At 36.8% G+C, this 24,219-nt stretch overlaps 1 protein-coding gene across 1 annotated transcript in view; it reads right to left on the bottom strand.

Annotated features, from left to right (window-relative positions):
- The window catches only part of msn (serine/threonine-protein kinase msn), a 555,676-nt gene that overhangs the window by 47,693 nt on the left and 483,764 nt on the right, over positions 1–24,219 (bottom strand). The window contains 1 exon segment of the mRNA XM_090377310.1: positions 11,183–11,251. Within this exon segment, the coding sequence (XP_090233436.1) occupies positions 11,183–11,251 (69 nt within the window).

The following is a 24,219-nucleotide window of genomic DNA, read 5'->3' as shown; positions in this document are numbered from 1 at the left end:
TTCTGGGTGTAGAGGTGCTCGAGGGAGTACAGAGAAAGGAAATGAGATCGGTGAATGGAATAAAGGGGTTGCTTTTACAAAGAAAGACTTAAGTTCTGCAAATTGCAGTGTCTGGAGACTAGGCACCTGCAATCTGATCAAGGTGTATCTGATTAAGGTGTATAAAGCCTTGAATGGGCTGAGAAAGCTCAATACTGATGGGATTCTTCCTCTTGCCCAGATTAGTCCCCTGAGGGGGACAAATTCAAATTGAGGAAAGACAGTTGTAAAATAGATGTGCGGAAGGTTTGCCTTTAGCCAATGGGTGGTTGATTGCTGGAACAAACTTCCATCTGTTGTTGTAGAAGTTGACAACTTAAATAAATTTTAAATAAATTTTCAAGGCAGAACTAGATAAACATTTGGATGAGTGAATGAGTGAAATAAGGGTTTTTTTTTTTTTTTTGGCTGATGCTACATAAGCTTGCTTTCTTGCGTCATATGCCTCTACTAATACTTATGTTTTTCTAATGAATTAGATTGCATTACAAGACCGAAATAGGTAAGCTGTAGCTTGGTTTCCAGTGGTTTCTGACTTGATGTGATCCATCTCTCTCTCTCTCTCTCTCTCTCTGTTCATAACTTTTGCTATCCAAGGTATGCATAGCAGCTTTCTCCAGCACCAGAGTTCAAAAACATCGATTTTTCTTCTGTTGCATAAACAAAATTTTTGTTTACACTTTCATTGTGGATTTAACGTTCTTGTTTAAAATTGCGGAATTTAATGGTCTTAATCTGTTGAAAATTTAAATGACACTGGCATCTAGAATATAAATTCTTATTTATGATGAGCAGTTCTGGACACTGCTCAGTAACATTCAACTCCATAAGTCTTCAACATTTTAATTTGGCCTGATACTGATAGCATCTTAGAATTACTTATAATTTGAAGATACAGAATACATGAGTTAGTAGGTCCCTTCTGCCATTTTAATTATAGCTTCCTAATATTTGTGATATGAACTGACACAGCATATTACCATTAAGTTTAACATTAACAAATGCTATGTACTGCATATGGGTAGCAGCAATCTCAAAGTAACTTACCAACTGTGTGACATTCAGGGTAGTGGAAAATGAAAAAGATCTGAGGACAATTGGGCAGTCAGATATGAAATTATACTGCAGTCACAGCATGAATCTCTTAATGGGTGGTCTTATCTAAATAATCTGATAGGTTACTATGATGCAGTGACCAAAGAACTGGATACAAAAAATAATTTTAACATCAGTGGGGCTTTTGACACTCTTGCACATAAAAGATTGCTGTATAAACTGATGTAATGTGGCATTAACAGCAAGTTACTGCTATGGATAAAGGAATGGATAAGTGGAAGAAGACAGTGGTTATCAATGGGCATTACTCTTCGTGGACTAATGCTATCAGTGGAGTCAGTCAGACAGTGTTTGCTGATGGGCCCATTGTTGTTTTCAATATTTATCAATGATACTGATGTAGATATATTAGGCTTAACATCTCAGCTTATAGATACAAAGATTGGCAGGATGGTGAAGGATAGTCATCAGGGTGAGCTACTACAACAGGATCTAGGAAAATTGGGTCAATGGGAGCTGAAGAAATGGCAGCTGAAGTTTAACATTGACAAATGCATGGTGCATATGGGTAGCAGTAACCTCAGAGTAACTTATCAACTGATATCATGGTACTATACTTAAGGTAGTAGAGAATAAAAGACTTAGGGATAATTGTGCAGTCAGACATGAAATTCTCTGAGCAGTGTAGACATCCTGCCAGTACAGCTCACAGGATTTTGTTAATGATATACAAAAACTTTGATAGCGGGGATAAGGAGGCGATTATCTCTTTGTATAAAGACATAGTTAAGCCACATCTTGAGTACTTAAGTACTGTATACATCTCTGGAGGCCTCACTTTAGGAAGGATGTAGATCTGCTGGAAAGTGGCAACCAGACTGGTAAAGGTTATAAAAGCCTGCTTTTACTATAAAGGCTTCAGTTTGTCTCAAGACTAAGCACCTACGGTGAGATCTGACTGAGGTGTTTAAAGCTTTGAATGGATTGAGTAAGCTGAATGCTAATGGCATTCTTCCACTTGCTGGGGCATAAATTCAAGTTGAGAAAGGATGGTTGCAGGATAGATGTGTGGAGGTTTGCCTTTGGACTGGTGGTTGATTGTTGTAACAGGCTTCCATCTGTTGTTGTGGAAGTGGATGGGTTGAATAAATTCAAGGAAGAACTAGACAAATCCTTGGATGGTATATGAACTGTGTAGTTTTTTTTTTTTTTGTTTTGTTTGTTGATGCTTTAGCTTGCTTTCTTTCATTATTTGCCATTACTACTACTACTACAAAGGGGGTTCTTACCTAGAAAGGCTTCAGTTATAGAAATTGCAGTGTCTGGATACTAGGCACCTGCAGGATGATCTGATTGAGGTATTTAAGGCATTGAACGGATTACGTAAGCTGAATGTGAGTGGCACTCTTCTTCTTGCTATGATTACACACGAGGGGGCACAAATTTAAGTTAAGAAAGGATGGTTGCCGGATAGATGTGTGGAAGTCTGCTTTCAACCAGTGAGTGGCTTATTGTTGGAATAGGCTTCCATCTGTTGTGGAAGTGGATGGCTTAAATAAATTCAAGAATGAGCCAGACATTTTCTTGTAGCGTAATGATGGATGAAGTGTGTGCACGTGTTTTTTTTTTTTTTTGCTGATACTATATAAGCTTGCTTTCTTGCATCATTTGTCGCCACCGCTATAGCAATTAAAATATCTCATCCTACAAATTCAAACACATATAGATTGCAGTAGCCAAACAGTCAAATGTAAGGGAAAGGTAGGATGCACATTCGAGTTGCCTGTGAGTATTTTAGATCATGTGACTACTAAAACAGTGCTATCCTGGTATTATTTCTAATTTGTAAACTCTTTTGACCCTATGTGGCTGCCCTGAAGTAAAACAGAAAACTTATTTTATTTTATAATCTCAAAAGTTTATCATAAGATGTTTTTTATGATAAGCTGCAAAAAATAAAACTTTTTTTATGCTGCAAAAAATAAAATAACTAAACATGCAGAAACAACAACAAAAAAGAGGAGTTAAGAAAGAGAAATAGTTTTTGTAAGATTGTTTCATTACATTTGAATAGCCAAAGATAACATGGTCTACTAATTTCAGATGCAGCTAAAATCGATTTAGGAAAAAGCTTCAGGCAGTTATACTTTTGTACAATGTATAAGAGTTGTCTTTTGCAGTTCCCATGTTAAGTGCATATAACTTCCACAACCCAATTATTGAGGTTTGAACATCCACACCTTTCAGCAACCTCATGAAAAATATCACAACTGGAATGTCTAGCCATCAATTCATGAGTATCTAGTAACACACTGAAGGGATAATAATCCTTTAAATTATCATCTACGTTAATGGTACAATAACAAATAAACAGTAAAATTCTTAGAGGCAATGCTATTTACTTGTATAAAACTGGGGGAAACTAATGATTTGCTCTATCCTTACACACAAAATGATGCATTTATCCTAAATATACATTAGTTTCAATCACGAATTAATATCAAATGTGTAAATACACAGTTTAAATTAAATTTTTAAAGGAAATCTAAAAGAGTAACTTGTCAATCTTAAACTTTGAAAGACAAATTCAGTTTCTGCTACCTAATAAATATAAAAATTATATAGCATTGATGTATGACTGATTTCATACTATGAAAATTTCATGATATAAGTTGCACCTCAAGGTAAAATCAAACTCTCCTTCAATTTTCTGTAGTTTATTACTAAGGCCTTCATTGTTTTTGAATATGTATTCAACATGTATTTGCTACTTTAACTACAAAAATTTACTGTAGTTCTGGTCCACTGTTAGAAGAATAACAGTGCACAGTAACAATAGTTATACCACATAAGTGAAAATACTATTTTTCGAGCATCCTAAAGGCTTCATTAAAAAAAAACAAAACAAAACAAACATGCACATTTTCTCATGCATAATGTGCATATCACTCATGTAATAATTAACTTTTGCAAGTCAGTTTCCAGATTTAATAGTATGTACGCCACTTCAGAGTGCTTTGTGGAATTTGAAAGGTTGTAAAAATTGAAAAATTACCACTAGTATTGCTCATAAATTCTTTTAAATATTCATTTTTTTCCCCCCTTTCCTATTTTGAACTTACAGTGAAAAATAAAATCCAAGATCAATTTTGTAATAGAAAAAAAAAAAAAAAAACCTAGTAATTTTTTTATGCTATAATACCATTGATATTTATTAATGTTGCATTATTCAATTCCATTTAATCAACCTCTAAGTTGGAATTATAGAAATTTTTTTTTCAATTTAAGTTCATCTAAGCCCAGAAATTCTCTCTAACCATGTTGAAAAGGTTACACACACCCCTAGGCCAATTTTTGAAACTATTATAATAGATGGCAGCATGTCCCTTTAGAATTTCAGAACAATCTTATTTTAATGTAAATGTAGTTTGTTGGTAATGCATTGAAACAATCTTCAAAATGCATGTACACACACGCACAATGTCTTTCTTGATACAGTAAAAGGGATTATCATTTAATAATTTAAATAATTTATTTAATTATCTGATAACTTAAATAGTCTGAAACTATGGTATGAAGTGGTCAATACCAAATTCATACTTCACTGAAACTTCATTTGTGAGCAAAGAGCCATATGCAGGTACCCAAGGATCCAGTACCTCTAGTGGCAACCACAAATGACAACTGCCATCTTGTGATGCTGCAAAGTAACATTCAATTTTACACAGGCTGATCATTTAATTCATCGAATGGTCTTACCTTAATTTTAACTTTGTCAATGAGGTGCCCTCTTCTATTTTTGAAATAGTCTCCTTTGACATGTATCCACTTGCACTATTGATCAACTCACTCATTGAAGTGCTTCTGGTAGGCATTTCTTCATAAGGTGCCCTCTCCTTTTTTTGAAATAGTCTCCTCAAAAGTGTGTACTGCACTTGCACTACTGATAAACTCACTCAATGAAGCACTTCTGGGAGCGATTTCTTTATAAGTCTTTGAAAGTTGTCGTGGCCACAGCATCTTGGATCTTCCTTAATGTACCTGTGCCACTTCAAAATTGCAGTTTTCTTCAAACACTTGTCTCTGTAAACATAGTATTTCTCTCACTCCATAGCACTAATACCATGGTGAACACAACAGCAAATAATAAAATGTTCTTCAGCCTTCAATCTTCCATTAATCAGCTCATAAAACAGTTCACAATAACAAAGCCATTTTGCAACTACCAGAAACATGTAATAACTTGCAACCATTCTTACTTGTACACATTCTTCTGCCACCAACCAGCAGTTGGCTGAAACTTGAGTGGTTGTAGTGGCACAGCCTGTGAATTAAATGAGATGAAAATATATACATCCCCAGGGGGTCACAACATCTGGTGAGTATGGGCTTGGCACACCCAGGGTCCTGAGCTGGATATCATCATTCCTCTCTCTCTCTCTCTCTCTCTCTCTCTCTCTCAGGAATTTTTTTTTTGCTGGTGCAGCATAAGCCTCAGGCTTCCTTGCACCATATGGCTAATAATAATAATATATTGTGAGAGCCCACTGACACAGGATTCAAGAATACCGATACAGTATACAGTAAACCCCCGCTATTCGCGGTATCTGTATTCGCAGCTTCGTGTATTCGCGATCGCCGATTTAATATAAAATGAAACCTAAAAAATGTGAATTTTAAAGCGCAGTGAATATTTTCCGCCATAAAAAAACATGGGCGTGGCTAAAATGATCTTTCCCGGTCAAACCAGCGCTCAGTGGGTGGGGGGAGAGGGGTGACAAAATCGCGAGTGTGGATGTTTCTCGCTAATCCTTGTTCAATATGTGTTATGCACTTGTTATGGAAGGTTTCGTCGTTTGCTTTTAATTTATATGCTTATAAATTGAATAAATTTATAAATTGATATGCTTACAAAAGTGATAAATCTACCGTTTTGCAGTGTAAAACAGACTTTTTCGAGTGTGTTAACGGAAGAAAGTGACTTTATTGTGGACAAGTTCTTTCTAACCCCTACAAAAATGACTACGAATAACAAGAGAAAGGTGAAAATATCAAAGAAGGTGATGACATTAGCGAATAAAATTGAGTTATTAGATAAAATTTCTAATGGTGAAAGTGTCTCCTCAGTGGCAAAACATTATAAAATTAATGAGTCAATGGTACGATCAATCAAAAAATCGGAAGAAAAAATCCGCCGTAGTGTCCATGAAAACGCGCTAATTGCTTCAAAATTTGCTCTGTAACTCGTGATGTTAAATTAGAAAAAATGGAAAAGGCTTTAAATCTGTGGATAGAAGACCGAACTCAAAATAAAATTCCATTAAATTCACTCATTATTCGTGAAAACGCAAAACTCCTTATCAACGCTTTAGCGAAACTGGTGATAGCACTGGCGGGATAGGTTTTTTAGCTAGCAAAGACGCTGGTTTGAAAGATTTGTTTGAAATTTCTAATAAATATTACATTTAATATTAAATTGCTTCTTATTTTCATTTCGATGCCATATGCTTGCATTTCACTATGTACTGTCTATGTACATAGTCATATTATGAAGGTACATATAATACATACATAGACAAAATTTTAGACTAGTTTTTCTTATAAACTTTGGAATGGAACCCCTTTATTACTATTATGGGATTCATAACTCAGTATTTGCGTTTTTGGTATTCGCGGCATTTCTCAGGAACGTAACCCCCGCGAATAGCGGGGGTTTACTGTATTAACATAATTTATTGGACATTCATTAAAGAAAAAAAATCAGATGAAGTGCAAGAGTGCAAATACCTATCATATTAATTAAGAGATAGCTGAAGCTGCTTTCTCAAATTTTTTACCTAAAATAAAAAAAAAAAAAAAAAACACTATGCCTCATTTCCATTTGCTACCATTTATAATCTCCAATAGTAACTAATAAAATGGAAAAAAAATTTTGGAAATATAATTCAATGATTATGTTACTACTATTATGCAATAAGTTTAATACTAGCTTTTATATGTAAAAAGCTATTTCTAAGGTTAAAACATCTACAAAAAGCCAGTTTTAATTATTTCCAGTAAGAGTTTAATTATTTGGTACTTTACTTTAGTATCTGTAACTCCTAATACAAACATACGTAAAAAAAAATAGGTATTTCTTTTATTCAGTCGATTGTTTCCTGGGATGCTCCAAGTTTCTTGAGAGTTCACAGTTAATTAATATTTAACTTATGTCATTAGTTACAAGTGTTACATATTTTAAATTACTATGATTTCTGCTGATTATCAGAAATATCTTGAATAATGTGAACAATGTCTACAAATGGCTAAAGGAAAGTAAGAACTAAATGTTTTGATGAATGCTAATAGTGGTTCATTGGCTAAGGTAAGGAAAAGCCAACACGAGAACCACAGCAAACTTCGGAAACTTACTGGGCAAACTCGTTTCCCACTACCGCAGTTTCTCCCTGCATTCTTGGTAGAGAGATTGTGTGTGTTAGTAGTAGTGGTAGTAGAAGTCGATAACAATGTATTGATTAGGTCCCCCCCCCCATTATTAAAAACGGATTATTGGAGTTCATGAGCAGGCTGAAATTAAAAGTACACTCTCCAGACTGCCTCAGTCTTAGGGTGTTTATCCCCACCTTCCCACTGTTTTAAAATAGGAAAACGACTTCTACTGCCACTACCGATAACACTCACCATCAGTATAAGTCATTTTCCTATTTTAAAACAGTGGGAAGGGGGGGATAAACACCCTAAGACTGAGGCAGTCTGGAGGGTGTACCCATAAGTAAATTTCAGCCACGAAGGTATTAAACTCACGAACTCCAATAATCTGCTTTTAATAATAAGAAAAACTAATCAATACATCGTTATCAACGTCTACTGCCACTACTGATAACATATACCATCGGTTTATCGAGAATGAAGGGAGACTGTGGTAGCAGAAAACTAGTTTGCCCAGTAAGTTCCCGAAGTTTGCTGTGATTCTCACTGTTCATTTGCCAGTTCATCAAATACCATTGTAAAAAAAAGAGACAACAGCTAATCGAATTGTATTGCTGAAAGTTTGATAAGCAGAAGGCTCTTAATGACCACATTAAAGCAAATATACATAAAAGTTCATTTACAGGTTCTTTTGTTTTTTACATGATGAATGTCATTCTGGTGATGAATAGCTGGCACACATATTCATATGTGCACAACACACCTTTAGAAATTAAGTATTCCTTCAACAAAGAAACCTTCAATAACACCATCTGGGGAAACCCCCCCCCACCCCACTTAATTTTTCAAATGCATGGGTAGTTAATGTAAAGAAGACAACAGGCAAAAACTTAGCTGCTGATATAAACCACAATGCACAAAAATAATTCAAAATTTTTAATGAAAAGATTTTTAGTTATATGTCCTGTATAACATGTTCAGTCTTCATTTGCTATTTGCTCTCATCTATCATGTGCATTTATATTATATTCATCTTTCACCATTATTATTACTGTGTATTATTACATAAGTTTATTACTGTGGCATTTTGTGATTAGCACACGAGGCAAAAGCAAAGCAAATAAGCAGCCCTCACTCACTCACTCCTGACAGTTTCTGTATCAGAAACTAAAGCTTTGCACATTATCTTCTCTTTACAAAGTATCTGCTACTGTATGAAATTTCAAGCAGGAAAAAAGTTTTAAGGAGAGTTTTGACATGTTACTGAAGGCTTCCTTGTACGGCCTAGATTCTGAATAATACAGGCATTTCCATATCATTACATGACCAATTATTTGGTAAAGTAAATCTAGGAAAATTTACTGATATATATATATTATTTGATAATAGAGAGCTATTAAGTTCTTGATAATTCCTATATTCTATTATATTATGAAATCAACAGGGATTTCATAATATATATTTGTTGATTTCATAATATATATATATATATATATAAAAAAAGGTAAACTGCAGTCATTATCAACCCCACTGCAGGATGGAAGCCTCCTCAACAATTCATGTTGAGACAAATGAAACATAATCTGCCACGCTGGACCAGTGCAGGTTGGTAGATCGACTGTATTTAGCAGTCCGGGGATTGAACCCCAGTCTACTCAAAGAGCATGTGCCACTGCACTCCCATTCCTGACCACTCGGCTACGGAGGCCTATATATATATATACAGGGTGATTCACTACCAGTGTGATAAACTTGCAGGAAGTGTAGGGGGCACAAAGACTAATCGGAATCACATAGCATTACAGGGTCCGAAATGCCTTTGTCATGTGGTAGAGGACGTTGAACGGGATGTCGCGTGAACAGCGATCCTGCTGGAAGTCAGCATTTGCGAACCGTTTCTGTTGAAGAAACCAAGTAGCAAAAGTCCTCCGGAGTGGATAATCCGCAGGCTCCAATGACTGGACGCATTGCAGATGGTATGAACTCATTTGGTTTGTTGACAGTATCCTCCATACAGTGGATTGGGAAATACCCAATCGTTGGCCTATCGCTCGAGTACTCTTACTCGGATTGCCTTCTGCAAGACGTAGAACATTCTCCTCATTGTCTGGCGTCCTCGTCATTCGCTCTCAATTCATAGTACCTCTCTTGAAACAACCAGTCTCACGTAACCGTCTGTGCACATGTGCGAAAATCATGATGAGGAGCACGCCTGTGCGGGAAACGTTCCTGGTACAAGCGCAGAGCGGTGCGCCCGTTACAGTCTGCAGCTCCACATGCGAGGTGCATGTCGGCCAGTTCAACGTTTGAATACTCGTCCATCCTACTGCCTCGGGAACCGGTTCGCAAATGCTGACCTCCAGCAGGATCGCTGTTCACGAGACCTCCCATTCAACGTCCTCTACTGCATGACAAAGGCATTTTGGACCCTGCAATGCTATGTGATTCCAATTCGTCTTTGTGCCCCCTACACCTCCTGCAAGTTTGTCACACTGGTAGTGAATCACCCTGTGTATGTGTATATATATCAGTAAATAAAAATTGGCACGCACGCGTGCACACACGCAAATTAGTTATTTTATGATTGCGAATAAGCAAATTGATGTCATCATAGCTTAAGAATACTATTTTCACAGTGACTTTTTCTATGTTACTTTTTTAATTTACATGTGTTGACTTAGATCATATCAGTATTTACACACTAATAACAATTTATCTCATTCCCTTACTGAAAAATTTCACTGTTCATTTGCACTCACCCAACCCAATTTTACATATGTCTTGAACCAGATTACAGTTTCACTTGCAATAAAGTAGAATGTGAGAGTGAGAGAGAGAGGTAACTAGATCTGACTCAGTTTTTTCCTGCATAAATTATGATATTAGTATTATACTTGTATATAGTGTTACGATTCTAATATTCTTAAAGAAATAATAGTATCATTTGTTGAGAACAGTTGAACGATTCTATATTCCCTTGCCTCCTAATCTTGAACTGCCAGTTAGGGAATGGACTGAAAGAAGCCAAATCCTATCATGTGATTTTCTCTCTCTCTCTCTCTCTCTCTCTCTCTCTCTCTCTCTCTCTCTCTCTCTCTCTCTCAGTACCACACCTCACTTCTACTTTCAGATACACTGCACTACATCAAATAAACTGAACTATCCTTTAAGAAAGTTCTGTTTCTTTTTAGTGGCTTTGTTTTTCACAGTTCAAACCTCAACTGGCCAGATATGAATAGGAAAAAGAATAGATTCAGCTGTCACCACACAGATTTTATCACCGCCTACATAAGTGTCATTATTCCAAATTGTCGTAAATCTTAAGAAAAAGGAAACTGCTTTATAATCAGATAAATACAGTATGCCATCTTCATAGCTTAATTTCTTTTAATGATCTGTATTTATCTCCTGAAACAACTTGAATAATTTTATCAAGAAAAAATCCATTTATAATCTCTTAATAATAAACTATTACTAAATGTTGAAAATAAAATAAAAGGTGAACTCAGGTTAATGATACCAGCAACAGAAATCAAACATGCAGTGTTTTTACACAAGACAAAACAAAAAAAGCAAACAAGTTGCAAGCATGAAACATGGCATAGCATGTGAGAAGATAAACTGTCAGCAGTATCCCATACGAGAGAAGGGTGTTTACCATTGCCACTCCAAATGCGAAATGTATTTTCCCAGTCCTTAAAGCCATGTTGGGGGATAGACCAGACCACTGGGTAGCAAGAAAAAAGGAGAATAGAAAATTGTAGAAATAGGAAGCTTCGAAATTAGCTACTTAGCACTGGTGCCAAACTTGACTATTAAGCAGTTACTTAAAACTAATCTTAAATCTGTATCTAGCAACAAAATTATTTAAATGATTTCAGAGGTTGGCACTCACCACTTACTATTAGCAGTATTAATGAAGTTCATTCAAATTTAAAAACCAAGCAAATTTAAACTTTTCAGAATATTAAAATCATATCCTTTCAATAAATTATTTTTTCTAAAATATTCTCATATAGCCTTAAAATAAACACAGCCACATTAATAAAAATAATATGACCTTCATGCTTCATATATTTTAGTTGCTAAAAAGATTCTGCTAGCTATAAAAACAAGTCATATGCAGTACCGTGTCATTTAACAGTTCGGTAGTTCATGCATTTCTTTAACACAGAAAATTGTTAAAAATATGAATTTATTACTTATTTTAATCTCTCTTAAAAGTATATCTAATCAACACAGCAATAATATTTACATACAAATAATTAAACTTCAATTTAACTAAAAGCATAAAACTTTCTTTTAAAAAAGTTTGTTTTGTTCACTGTATAACACAATCTGCAAATTTTTCAAAAAATAAAAAGCTATTTATAATTATTAAAAAAAAACAAAAGTCAAATGGATGATGTGAAAAAAATCAGAACTTCTTAAATTACTTTTTCCTTTATTTATTAAGAAATCATATTCAATCAGAGAAAACTGAAAACGCCCATTAATCAAACAGGCATAAAGGCAAAACTTATGGTCATATTTTCTTTCTAATCACCAATATCAGTATTCTCTGGTTAACTCCAAAATTACAAAAAGAAAAACCTTATGCAAATTTTCAAAAAATTTATTAATAATAATTCAAAACATCATTGAAAATTGTAGAAATAGGAAGTTTGTAAACTGAATTGAAAGCACACAATCTATATTATTTGGTTGATTGCTTTTATTATCAATAAATATTAGTTGTGAAACAATGAATTAATATCTTAATCAACAACAAAACCTACAGATATTTTGTAATTTGCACATTGACTGCTTGACTAATGTCCTTAATCAATATTAACTTATATTTACATTGTTGTCATCTTACCTGACCATCAAGAGTTGTAGAAAGATGTAATTAAAATATACCAAATACTTCAAATCATTTAAACTCGTAGCATTCTAGTGTACTGGATGAGCTAACAAGGAAATGAGAAGAAACTTGCTAACATTCAAGTTGAATTTTTGTAGATTTGTACAAAATACATGATAAAGATTGATTGATTGTTTGTTCTATTGCTTGACAGTTCAGTGACATATCATCTACAAGGGCTATCTTGTGCCAAGCCAAAATTTATTCAAAGTATAATTAGTTCAGAAATTATTGAGAAAAAAAGTGTTTTGTAAGAGTATTACTATTAGTAGTAGAAAATGATGCAAGAAAGCAAGCTTATACAGCATCAGCAAAAAAAAAAAAAAAAAACACCTCCCATTTCATCTATTCATTCCCTCCAATAGTTTGTCTAGTTCTTCCTTGGATTTATTTAAACTGTCAACTTCCAAAAAACAACAGCTGGAAATTTGTTCCAGCAAGTGGGGCTAAATGGGTGCAACCATTCTTACTCAATTTGAATTTGTGCTCCCTCATGTGTGGTCTGAGCAAGAGGAAAAATCCCATCTGCACTGAGCATGCTCAATCCATTCAAAGGCTTAAACACTTCAATCAGATCACCTTGCAGGTGCCTAATCTCCAGAGATTGCAATTTTTAGAACTAAAGCCTTTCCTGGTAACAGCACCCCCTTTTCCACTCACCAATCTTGTTAACCTTCTCTTTGTACTCATTCCAGCCACTATTATCCTTCCTAAATGAGGACTCCAGCCTGAACAGTACTCAAGGTGTGGTTTGACCATTGCCTTATACAATGGGATAATCATTTCCTTATCTCTGCTAGCAGAACTCCTGTATATCACCGACAAAACCTCATGAGGTGTATTGGCAACCTGTCTGCATTTGCTCAGAGAACATCATATCTGATTGCACAAGTACCCCCAGGTCTTTTTTAGTTTTCCACTACCCTGAGTGCAGTACCACACAATTTGTACAATTCTTTGGGATAATGTTACCCATATGCAGTGCTTTGCATTTATCAATGATAAACTTCAATTTCCATTTTTTAGTTCATCTCCCAACCTTTTATATGCCTCTAGCAGTAGTATACTGTCATTAACCACCCTGCCAACCTTACTATCATCTGAAAACTTGGATATTAAGCCTGATATGCCTTCATCAATAGCATTGATAAATGGAGAAAACATCAATGGACCTAACACAGAAACCTGGGGAACTCCACTAATAACTTTAGTCCACGAAGAGCAATGTCCATTGATTAGTATTCTGTCTTCTCTGACTCAACCATCCCTTTATCCATAGCATCAACTTACCTTTAATGCCACACTGCACTAATTTGTAGAGCAGTCTTTAATTTGCAACAGTATCAAAAGCTTTCCTGAAATCCAAGTAAATTATACCAAAATAATTTTTTGCATCCAGTTTCTTTGTGACCACACTGTAGTAAAAATGCTGCATTTGAAGTATAACTGCAACCTTGTCTAGATCCTGAATTACTTCCTTTACCAGTGACTCCAGTATTTTCCCCTGGAACAGAAGTTAAACTAACAGGTGTAATTACTTGTGTTACCCTTTGATCCCCCTTGTGAATTGAGCATACATTCACACATCTCAAGTCTGCAGGGACCTCCCCCAAATCCAAGGATGTTCCATACTGATGGCTAAGGGTTTGCTTACTTCCTTCACTGTCTCCCTTAATATAACTGGAAAGATCCCATCCACCACAGGTGCAGTTCTTATGTTTAACTTCAAAAATTTCTCTTCCACTTTCCTCTCAGTTATTACAAAATCATTTAGCTCCCTCTTAGCGCTTGATAAACTTTTGGCATCCCTTTCCCTAAAGAATTAATCATGTATGAACGGAGATGCAAAATACTCATTCAGTTTGTCAGCAACCTGAGCAGGATCACAAGTCAAACTACTGATAGTGAGTGTACCAATTTGATTCATTCCCTTCCTTCTAGTGTTTACATAAGTAAAGCCTTTGCTATTTTTCTTTGCATCCTTTGCCAAAGATTTCTTTTAATCTGCCTTCGCTTGCCTGACCTCCTTTGTGACTCGATTACAGACTAGTTTATATCTACCATAAGCTTCTGTGTGCATCCCATGAACATTTCTTCTCTACCACAAGTTTTATCAGTTCATCTGACGAAAAAGAACCTTGAAGAGTATTTTTTTTCATGGTTGGTATGAAAAGCCTAGTAGCTTCTATGACTAATTACTTGGACACTTCCCATTTAGAATTATCTGATGGTAACATCAGCTTGTCCCACTGCATAGAATTTAAAAACTGTCTAAGACCATTGTAGTGACCTTTACAAAATCAAAAACCCTTTCCTTTACCCATGAGTAGTTACATCTTTAAGTAAATCCCAAATCTATATGCTATGATCACTGCCATCTAATGGTTCTTTTATCTGCAGATTCTTAATATTTGAATAATCATTGCTGATAATCAGATCAAGAATATTACTCCCTCTTGTTGCCTCTCTAACACACTGCTTTAGAACAGAAATCCAATAAAATTTCTCATAATATGCTTATTCCCAATGCACAAGAACTTTTTTCCAATGTTAAATTCCCTATTATTACACAATTATTAAATTTTGCTTAATATATTTGTAGAAGGCAGCTGTTGTCCTTTTAACAGTCAATCTTTTGTCCACTTTGAACAATTTTTTTTTCAATGCCAATATGGCTACCAGAGCCAATACTACACTATTCCTCTTTATGAGGATGGCATCTTGGACTGTAATCATGGCAAAGAATAGTGTTTGTGTGCAAGTACTCTCCTGTCAGAGTTCTGGTAAACTTGTTCAGACTTACTCAAACAACAGATAAAGTTGTGGAATATCCACAGTGTATGGCTAACTAAAGAATGTAATCAATGAATTAACAAAAATTAAGAAAAGGGATACAATATCATTGAGTACTGTTTTTGTTGTTTTAGTAGTTTTCTGCCCATACTCTATGCTGGTCACAGTGGACCAGTTCATATAATATGCCAGTTTCCATATTTACTGTGTATTATGTCGGTACAAATGTATTCTCAGGCAGCTATTCGTATGTATAGGCTAAAAAACAAAACTAACTTACATGAGTTAAACTATACATACATACAAGTGTATTTGTAAGTTATTGGCGGCTTCCAGGGTTTCCCCTATATCCGCCGTTTGTTAGGCTTTTCGCCAAGTTGCCGGCTTAGAAAAGAAACTTAAAAGAGCATCTAAATATAAGAAATATATATATTACACACACAAAAAAAAAAAAAAAAAAAAAAAGTTTAAAGAATTTAAATTTTTAAGTTTTTGAATTTTGGAGAATAAAAAAAAAAAAAAAAAACTTTTGCATCTGATAGATGAAATGTGTAATTAGGTGTGCATTAGTGTTATGTTTGCGTTGTGTGTTTGCCGGCACCTGGCATTTAGCAGTAGGGGGCTGTGGCAGGTTTGTGTTACAGCCCCTCACTCCCATCCCTAGCCACGCGGAGGCAGCCAGGGTCTACTTTTTCTTATGGGGACGCGGACTGGTCCGGTCCTGTGGTTGATTCTTTGGACTTCTGGTGTCCCGTTAATTTGATCCTGTGTGACCGGGTAACGCATCAGGGAAGGTCCCCTCAGAGATACCAGGGCACACCTTTAGTTTTGTTTCCTCTTAGTAATTAAATATTATAATTAAAGTAAAATAAAATAAAGTAAAATAAAATAAATAGAATAAGGTTAAGATAAAGTAAAATATAACAAAACAGAGTAAAACAAAATAAATAAAATAAAATAAAATAAAATGAGATAAAACATAGTAGAATAAGATTAAAATGAAACAAATAAATCTAATCCATCTCTTGCAGGGCCCAATCCTGTCCAAGAGTGGTAGTGATGGCACATATTGTCAAGGTGACATGGCAAGAGATATACATTAATATCATTAATTATTGATTGTCTGATATACAGCAGCACGAACACTGCCATTCCTCAGACATCATCATTCTTTGTTACACATCATTAACATTACACATCAGGCAAGTTTTAGTCTCTTAGTTCCTTTAGTCTCTTTCCTTGGAGTCACTTCATAATATTTTTATATTTATTTGCTATATAATATTTATTATATTTCTTTATCTAACGTGATGTTTATCTTATTTTGTCTAGTCCCACTCTTGCAGGGCCTAATCCTGTCCAAGAGTGGTAATATGGTATTGTTTCATGGGTGACATGGCAACAGTCATTTCTGTGTATGTCAACTCTTGCAGGGCTCAATCCTGTCCAAGAGTGGCAGGACATGGTATTTCAATATGAGGTTATTTTTAATTAATTTTAATTTAATTCAACTATTATTAGATTAATTGACGCTATTAATTGATTTATGGTACATTCAAGGTTCATGACCATCTCTATGGTTCTCCGAGGTGTCAGGATGGTAGTCAGTATGTCCTGTTTCCTTTGTCACCTGTTTGCTTGTAGTAGTGTCCTTTGTTGTCTTAGACCTGTACACTGGGTGTGTAGGTCAGCATCATGCCCCCTGTCTTCATTTTTGTTGTTTTCATTATCACTGCATTACTATTGTTCATGTGATACTGCTGTTTCCAGGATGATTTTCCACCATTACCCTCACATAGCAAGTGTTCCATAGGCTTAGGCAATGACAGTTTCATCTGGTCCTGGTGAGCCTGGCACAGTTACGGTATGGTACATTCAAAGCTTATGTCCATTTCTCCGGTTCTCTGAGACAACTAGACTGCAATCAACATGCCCTGTTCTCAGTGGCACATGTCTGCCTGTAGTGGATTATTGTGTTGTCTGGGACCTGGTCACTGGGGGTATGGGTCAGTGTCATGCTTCCTGACTTCAATTTGTTGCTTGTATTATCACAATCATTTCCTTTGTTCATGTATCTATGATGATTTCCACCCTTACCTATGTTCACTAAATGTCTTTAGGCTTTGGCAATGACAGGTTCGTTGTTCCTGCTGAGCATGGCACAGTTAAATTATGTTCCATCCATAGATTTTGATCATTTCTGTGGTTCTCTGGGTTGGCAAGACTTGAATTAACAAGCCTTATTTTCAGTGTCACCTATTTGTTTGCAGGAGAGCACTGTGTTGTCTGAGACATGAATACTAAGGATCTGGTCAGTTTCCTGCTCCTTGAATTTATTTTTGCTGTTTATAATATCTCAAAATTTCTTTTGTTCTCATATTGCTGCTGTGTCTTGGATGGTTTTCCTCCATTTCCTATATTCTCTATATGCTCCTTAGGCTTAGGCATTGCCAGATTTTATTAGTCCTGATGCCATGGCACAGTTACATTATGGTACACTCTAGGTTTGTAACCATTTCTATGGTTCTCTGGGATAACCAGACTATAGTCAGCACGCCCTGTTTCCTATGGCACATATTTGCTTTTAGTATTGTTCTGTGTTGTCTTAGACCTGGTCTCTGGGGTGTAGGTCAGTATCTTTCTCCTTATCTTTATTTTGTTGTTTTTATTATTGCAACATTACTTTTGTTCATGTAACATTGCTGCGTCTAGAATGGTTTCCACCATTTCCCATACTCATCATATGCTCCTTTGTCCCAGGCAATGACAGATCCAACTGGTTCTGTTGATCATTGCAGTTTATTTATGGTACCTTTAAAGTTTGTGACCATTTCTATGGTTCTCTGAGATGACTAAGCTGTTGTCACCATGCCTTGTTTTCAGTGGCATATATTTGTTTGTATTAGACAGTCAATTTGTGGTACACTCTTAGTTTTCATCATTTCTATGGTTCTCTGAGTTGGCAGGACTTGAGTCAGAAAGCCCTGTTTTCAGTGGCACATGTTTGCTTGTTGATGAGCACTGTGTTGTCTGTGGCATGTAGTTTTAGGTGTAGACTTGTGTGTTGCACAGGCTACTCCGGCATGCCCAGGAGGGCCCTTCTTCTCTTGAATGCTTTTGTTGCAAAGTTTGCTAATGCTTGGAATTTTTCCGGTGTTTCCACCACTTTTGGAAAATCCTCAGTGTGGTACACTTCTGTTTCAAGCTGGAATGGTTGTCTCAGGTCTGTGTAATTTATGCATTCCAGCATTATATGTTCTACTGTTTCTTGTGACCCGCATTTGCAGTTGGGAGAATCTGCTAACCTCAGAGCATGCAATCTTGCATTTAGGCTTCCATGACCCGATAAGAGGAAGGTAGTATATAGGCCTGGTTGCATCCAGGGTTTATTTGTTTTACTTATTTCCTGTGCCAGGGGGAGGAACTGGTATGTTGTTCTTCCTTTAGTGTCCTCTCTCCATTCCCTTTGCCATTGTGTGGTAAACATTTCTCTTAGTCTTTTTTGCTCTTCTTTATCTGGTACATTCGGATCTGTTGAGTATTCTGCAAATGAGTGTGGAATTCCTTGTCTCCTGTAATATCTTAAATATGTCTGTATGATTTCATATGTTACTGGTAATTTTCCGCATATTATCTGGAGTGCAGATGTAGAGATGGTTCTACATGCTCTGGATGAGGCCAGCAGAAAAATTCTTTGTGCCTGCAACTGCAATAGATATTTTTTTACTAGGCAGTGTCTAATGCTGGGTGCCCAGGCTCCTGCTCCATAGCATATTATTGGTAAGAATAGGCATTTGTAGTATATTGCCAGAGTGGATGATGTTATGTTCCATTTTTTTCTTGCAATCCTTAGTAGTTTTCCAGTTAATTGTTGGGTTCTGTTCCTTAGGTATTTTGCATGTTCTACAAAGTTTAATTTTTCATCTAATATTACTCCTAAATATTTGTACTTTGGTTCCATGCTTATGCTTTGTTCATTAATTTTTATTAATGGTGGTCTGTTTCTGTTGAGCTTTCCCTTGAAAAGGACTTGTTTTGTTTTTTCTGCTGACAGTTCTAACTTATTTATTGTACACCAGGAGTTTAGGTCATTTAGTACCTCTTTTGCTGTGGTTTCCAGCTGACGCCTTGAGTTGCCATGTAGGAGCAGAACAAGATCGTCTGCGTATGCTATTTTAGTTGTTTGGGTGAAGTCTTTTGCGAGCCACTCATCAAGGACCATGTTCCAGCAGGCTGGGCCAAGAACAGATCCCTGTGGGCAGCCGCGGGTCACCTGTCTTGTTACAGAGCATGCTCCACTTGTGACCACAAGGTGCCTGTTTGAGAAATAGTCTGTTATCAGACGATAGATCGGAATTGAGACCTCTGCCTCTTGAAACCTCGCCAGCACACTCTGCCACCATAGGGTGTCAAAGGCACCTTTGAAGTCTACAAAGAGACCTAGGACGTAATTAAATTCCGAGGAAGTGATTGTGTCTAGAACTTGTTTGATTGCTCCCACAGCCAACTTGCCAGGGGTGAAGCCAAATTGACAGTGTGAGGAAAGATTTTTTTTAGTATAGTATTGTAGGAATCTGCCTACTATTAGTTTTTCTAGAACTTTACCTATGACAGAAAGCAGGGCAATGGGGCGGTAGGAGGAGGCTAGGTTTGGGGGCTTGTCAGGGTGTTTGATTAGCACTTTCAGGTTTGCTGTTTTCCAGGGCTCAGGAAATATGCCCTCATGTAGGCATTTATTAAAGAGGATTTCAAGTACTGTGCTATTTTTCTTCCACAGTCTTTTCAATATTGTTACTTCTATCAAGTCCATTCCTGGGCACTTTCCATCACTAAAGGAGAGTATTGCCTCATTTATCTCCCCATGTGTGAAGTCATCTTCTCTGTCTGTTGCTCTGTATGCCAGGTGTTGCATTCGGATGGCTGTCTGTGTTGGGCTCTCAGGGTTTGCAATGTCTTGTTTTATAATCCCATCTAGGATTTTATTCACTGATTGTTCCCATGTCAGTGTCTCGCTTTCTGTGGAGCTTATAATGGAGGAGAATACTTCTCCTGGGCGTGTTTTTTCAAACACTAGCCTGTAGACCAGGCCCCATGGGTCTTTTGCCAGTGTACCCTCTACCAGCCTTTTCCAGGCTAACTGTTTTTCTTTATGTATGTCACTGCAATATCTGCGTCTGGCCTCTTTATATATATCTCTTCAAGTCTTTCTACTTGGTCATGTGGTCTGTGTGTTCTCCTGGCTTTTTTCAGATCTTTTCTGGATTTTTTTTACTGCTTTCCTTAGGGCTGTCAGGTCATTTGACCACCAAGGCACCTGGTTTTCTTTCCTCCGTTTTTTCTTTATTGTGTCATTGCATATTTCTGTGAGCAGTGAAATTACCCTTTCCACTGTTTGTTCCGTTGGGAGCTGTTTTATTGTTTCTAGGAGATTGCTGGTGAACCCATCTGCCACTTGTTTGTCAAACTTGTCCCATTTTATATTTCTTGTTTGATATCTGGGAATATCCTGGGTGATTCTGTTGCCATGAGGGTTCTGCATTGTTGAGTAGGTAAATGTGATCACTGCGTGGTCACTTGTTGACCAGTAAGGATGGACTTTCCAATTTGTTATTGCATTGGCTAGTGATCTGCTGGTGAGGGTGACATCTATATACGATTCTCCTGATGCTGAGGAGAATGTTGGTGGGTGTCCCGGGGTATTGTGCACTGTTAAGTTTTTTGAAATGATCAGTTCTTCCAGAAGCTCCCCTTTTGTATCTTGATTGGGGCTATTCCACAATGGTGAGGATGCATTGGCATCCGCCATTATTAGTATTTGTTTTCCAGGGAGAGTATTTAGGACTGCCTCTATGAAGTTTATATATGGTGTGATATCTTGGTTTCTACCTGGGCATCTCATGTATATTGAGGTTGCGTATATTTGCCCACATGGGCCCTCTAGGCAGGCTGTTGCTGCATATTTTGTACATAGACTGTTTATTTTGGTCACTGTTATATTTGGATTTATTATTGCTAGTGCAGCCCACACCCTTGTTACCGCTCCTCTCCCCTCTCCGTCGGTTGATGGTTCCGCTTGGATTATCCTTGTGTTGTGTGGCAGTCCCTTTACTTTATCCCTATAGTTGTAGGGTTCTTGTAGGCCAAGGATATCTAACCTTTTGTCTAGGGCTATTTTGGTGAGATCAGAAGTCACCGAGGCCGAACGTTGGCAGTTCAGTTGGCAGAAGGTTCAATTTTCACTACTTGTGTTATTATTGGTGTGATTATACATAATTGGTCTTTTGTTTGGTTAACTCTTGGGCCCTTACAAACTCTGGGCATGTGTGATCTCTGTAAGAGTGATTGCTTTCTCTCTTCCGTGTTTTGCAATTTGAGCATGTTGCCGGTCCTTCCGGCCTAGGGCAGGAGGCCTGTTGGTGCCCGACCTCGCCACAGTGGCCACATGTGTGCTCATCCTGCCTGCAATACTTTGCTGAGTGCCCGTATGCCAGGCATTTGAAGCATCTGGTTGCCACTAGAAAGTCTTTCAGGTAATGCACCGACCACCCTATGTATATGCGCCCATCTTTGATTAGGCGCATACGTATGCGTGGTGAGACCTCCAGTATCAGGTGTTTGTTGTTCTTTTGCCTGGCATTAATTCTGAAGCGGACTTTAATTTCATTTGTAAATTCCTCTAGGGAGATTTTGGAGCCCTCAAAGTTTTTTTCATATAATTCTTCCAAGAATTCATTGTCTGGAAGATCCTTATTTATATCATATACTATTATTGTGGGATTTAGTTTGCGTGGGGAGTCAATCTTAAAGTTGTATTCCTGGAACTTATTACATTGTTTTAGTTTGTTTAGGTCGTTGAGTGAGGCTGTCTCTATTACCACTCCTCTGTCTCTTAATTTCCTTATCGATTTGATTTTAATATTTTTGAAGTCTTCCTTGAAATTGCTTGTAATTGTGTTGCTGACTTCTTCACTCGTTTTTAATTTACTCTGGTCGTTTGGTTTCACCAGGACTACGTGCTTGATCTGTGTCCCTGATGGAATTAGGTCCTGATCTGTTTTTCCTTCTACTTTAGCCGCCGTTACATTGGCATATGTTGCCACTGGTGTTGATGTGGGCATAGGTTTTTCTTTCATTGTTTTAAGTCTTTCTATTTCTAGGGATGATTGTATTACGAGGTTTTCGACAGATCCCCATATTTTTACTAACCCTATTACCATATTTGCTGTTACGGTTTTCCCTTTTTTGAAAACCTGTAGGAAATTAGTTTTTAATTCCATCAGTGTTTCTAAATTGGTTTCACATGTAGGTTGGTCCAGTCCGTTTGTGTCGTTTATTATAGTGTCATCTTCTTTTCCCCTTGTGTGGGTATTAGGTAATTTTTTTTTTAGTTCAGTCGCGATTTCTGCTAGGGGGTCATCTGCCCCTTTTCTCCTTGGTGCTGGGGTCAGGTTTCCTGGCATCGCAGTTGTGGAAGTTGATGTGGCACTACTAGTTGAGGTATCCATTTGTTCTGGTTTCCAGTGCCTGTATCCGAAATCAGTTATTATGTTGTTTTGTGGATCCAGTGCTTCTGCTATATTTTTTGTTGTGTTGGTCCCAGGGCTTTGAAATTTCCTGGGTGTGTTGGTATCGGCTAGTAGATGCCAGATATCAATTTTTTTCCTTGTTTGGCTAATTTGGGGCCGAGTTATCAGCTTTAGAAAATTTTCCCGCTTGGGGGCGCTGTAACTCGGGGGGGGGTAAATTTCTTTCCCCCTTCTTGTGGCCTAAGTTTCAACTCCGTAATACCCCTGGGGGCCGAGTTATGGTTAGTCAAAGTTTCGCTCTTAAATACGGCGATGTTCCTGTGTCCGGGTATATGTTGTCATCTCGTTGCCTCTATGACTGTTAGACTTAAGCAGGGCAGCAATTCCGGGGCTTCTATCTCTCTCTGTGCTCCTACTATTATTTATTCCCTGTACTTGTTTCCTCGTACATTTTTCCTTTGAAGATGGTGATGTTCATGGGTGGGGGATATGTGGTATTCCTGGGTAGTTGGGATCTGTTTTAGGAGGCCTCCTGCCACTATACAGTAAATCCCCGCTATTCGCAGTTGCTGATTTAATATAAAATGAAACCAAAAAAATGTGAATTTTAAAGCGCTGTGAACATTTTTCGCCATAAAAAAACATGGGCGTGGCTAAAATTATCTTTCCCGATCAAAACAGCGCTCAGTGGGTGGGGGGAGAGGGCTGACAAACTCGCGAGCGTGGATGTTTCTCGCTAATCCTTGTTCAGTATGTGTTATGCACTTGTCATGGAAGGTTTCGTCGTTTTCTTTTAATTTATATGCTTATAAATTGAATAAATTTATCAATTTATAAATTGATATGCTTAAAAAGTGATAAATCTACCGTTTTGCAGTGTAAAATACTTTTTCTAGAGTGTTAATGGAAGAAAGTGACTTTATTGTGGACAAGTTCTTTCTAACCCGTACAAAAATATGGCTACAAATAACAAGGGAATTGTGAAAAGATCAAAGAAGATGATGACATTAACAAATAAAATTGAGTTATTAGATAAAATTTCTAATGGTGAAAGGGTCTCCACAGTGGCAAAACATTATAAAATCAATGAGTAAACGGTACGATCAATCAAGAAATCAGAAGAAAAATCCACCGTAGTGTCCGTGAAAACGCGCTAATTGCTTCAAAAATTTGCTCTGTAACTCGTGATGTTAAATTAGAAAAAATGGAAAAAGCTTTAAATCTGTGGATAGAAGACCGAACTCAAAATAAAATTCCGTTAAGTTCACTCATCATTCGTGAAAATGCAAAACTCCTTTATCAACAATTTAGCGAAACTGGTGATAGCACTGGCGGGATAAGTTTTTTTTGCTAGCAAAGGCGCTTGTTTGAAATATTTGTTTGAAATTTCTAATAAATATTACATTTAATATTAAATTGTTTCTTATTTTCATTTCGATGCCATATGCTTGCATTTCACTATGTACTGTC

Source organism: Mastigoproctus giganteus, chromosome 1 (assembly GCF_048544385.1).
Source record: "Mastigoproctus giganteus isolate SK-2022 chromosome 1, ASM4854438v1, whole genome shotgun sequence".
Lineage (NCBI taxonomy): Eukaryota > Metazoa > Arthropoda > Arachnida > Uropygi > Thelyphonidae > Mastigoproctus > Mastigoproctus giganteus.
The sequence above is the reverse complement of the archived record's forward strand: the minus strand, read 5'-3'. Positions and strand labels throughout refer to the sequence as shown.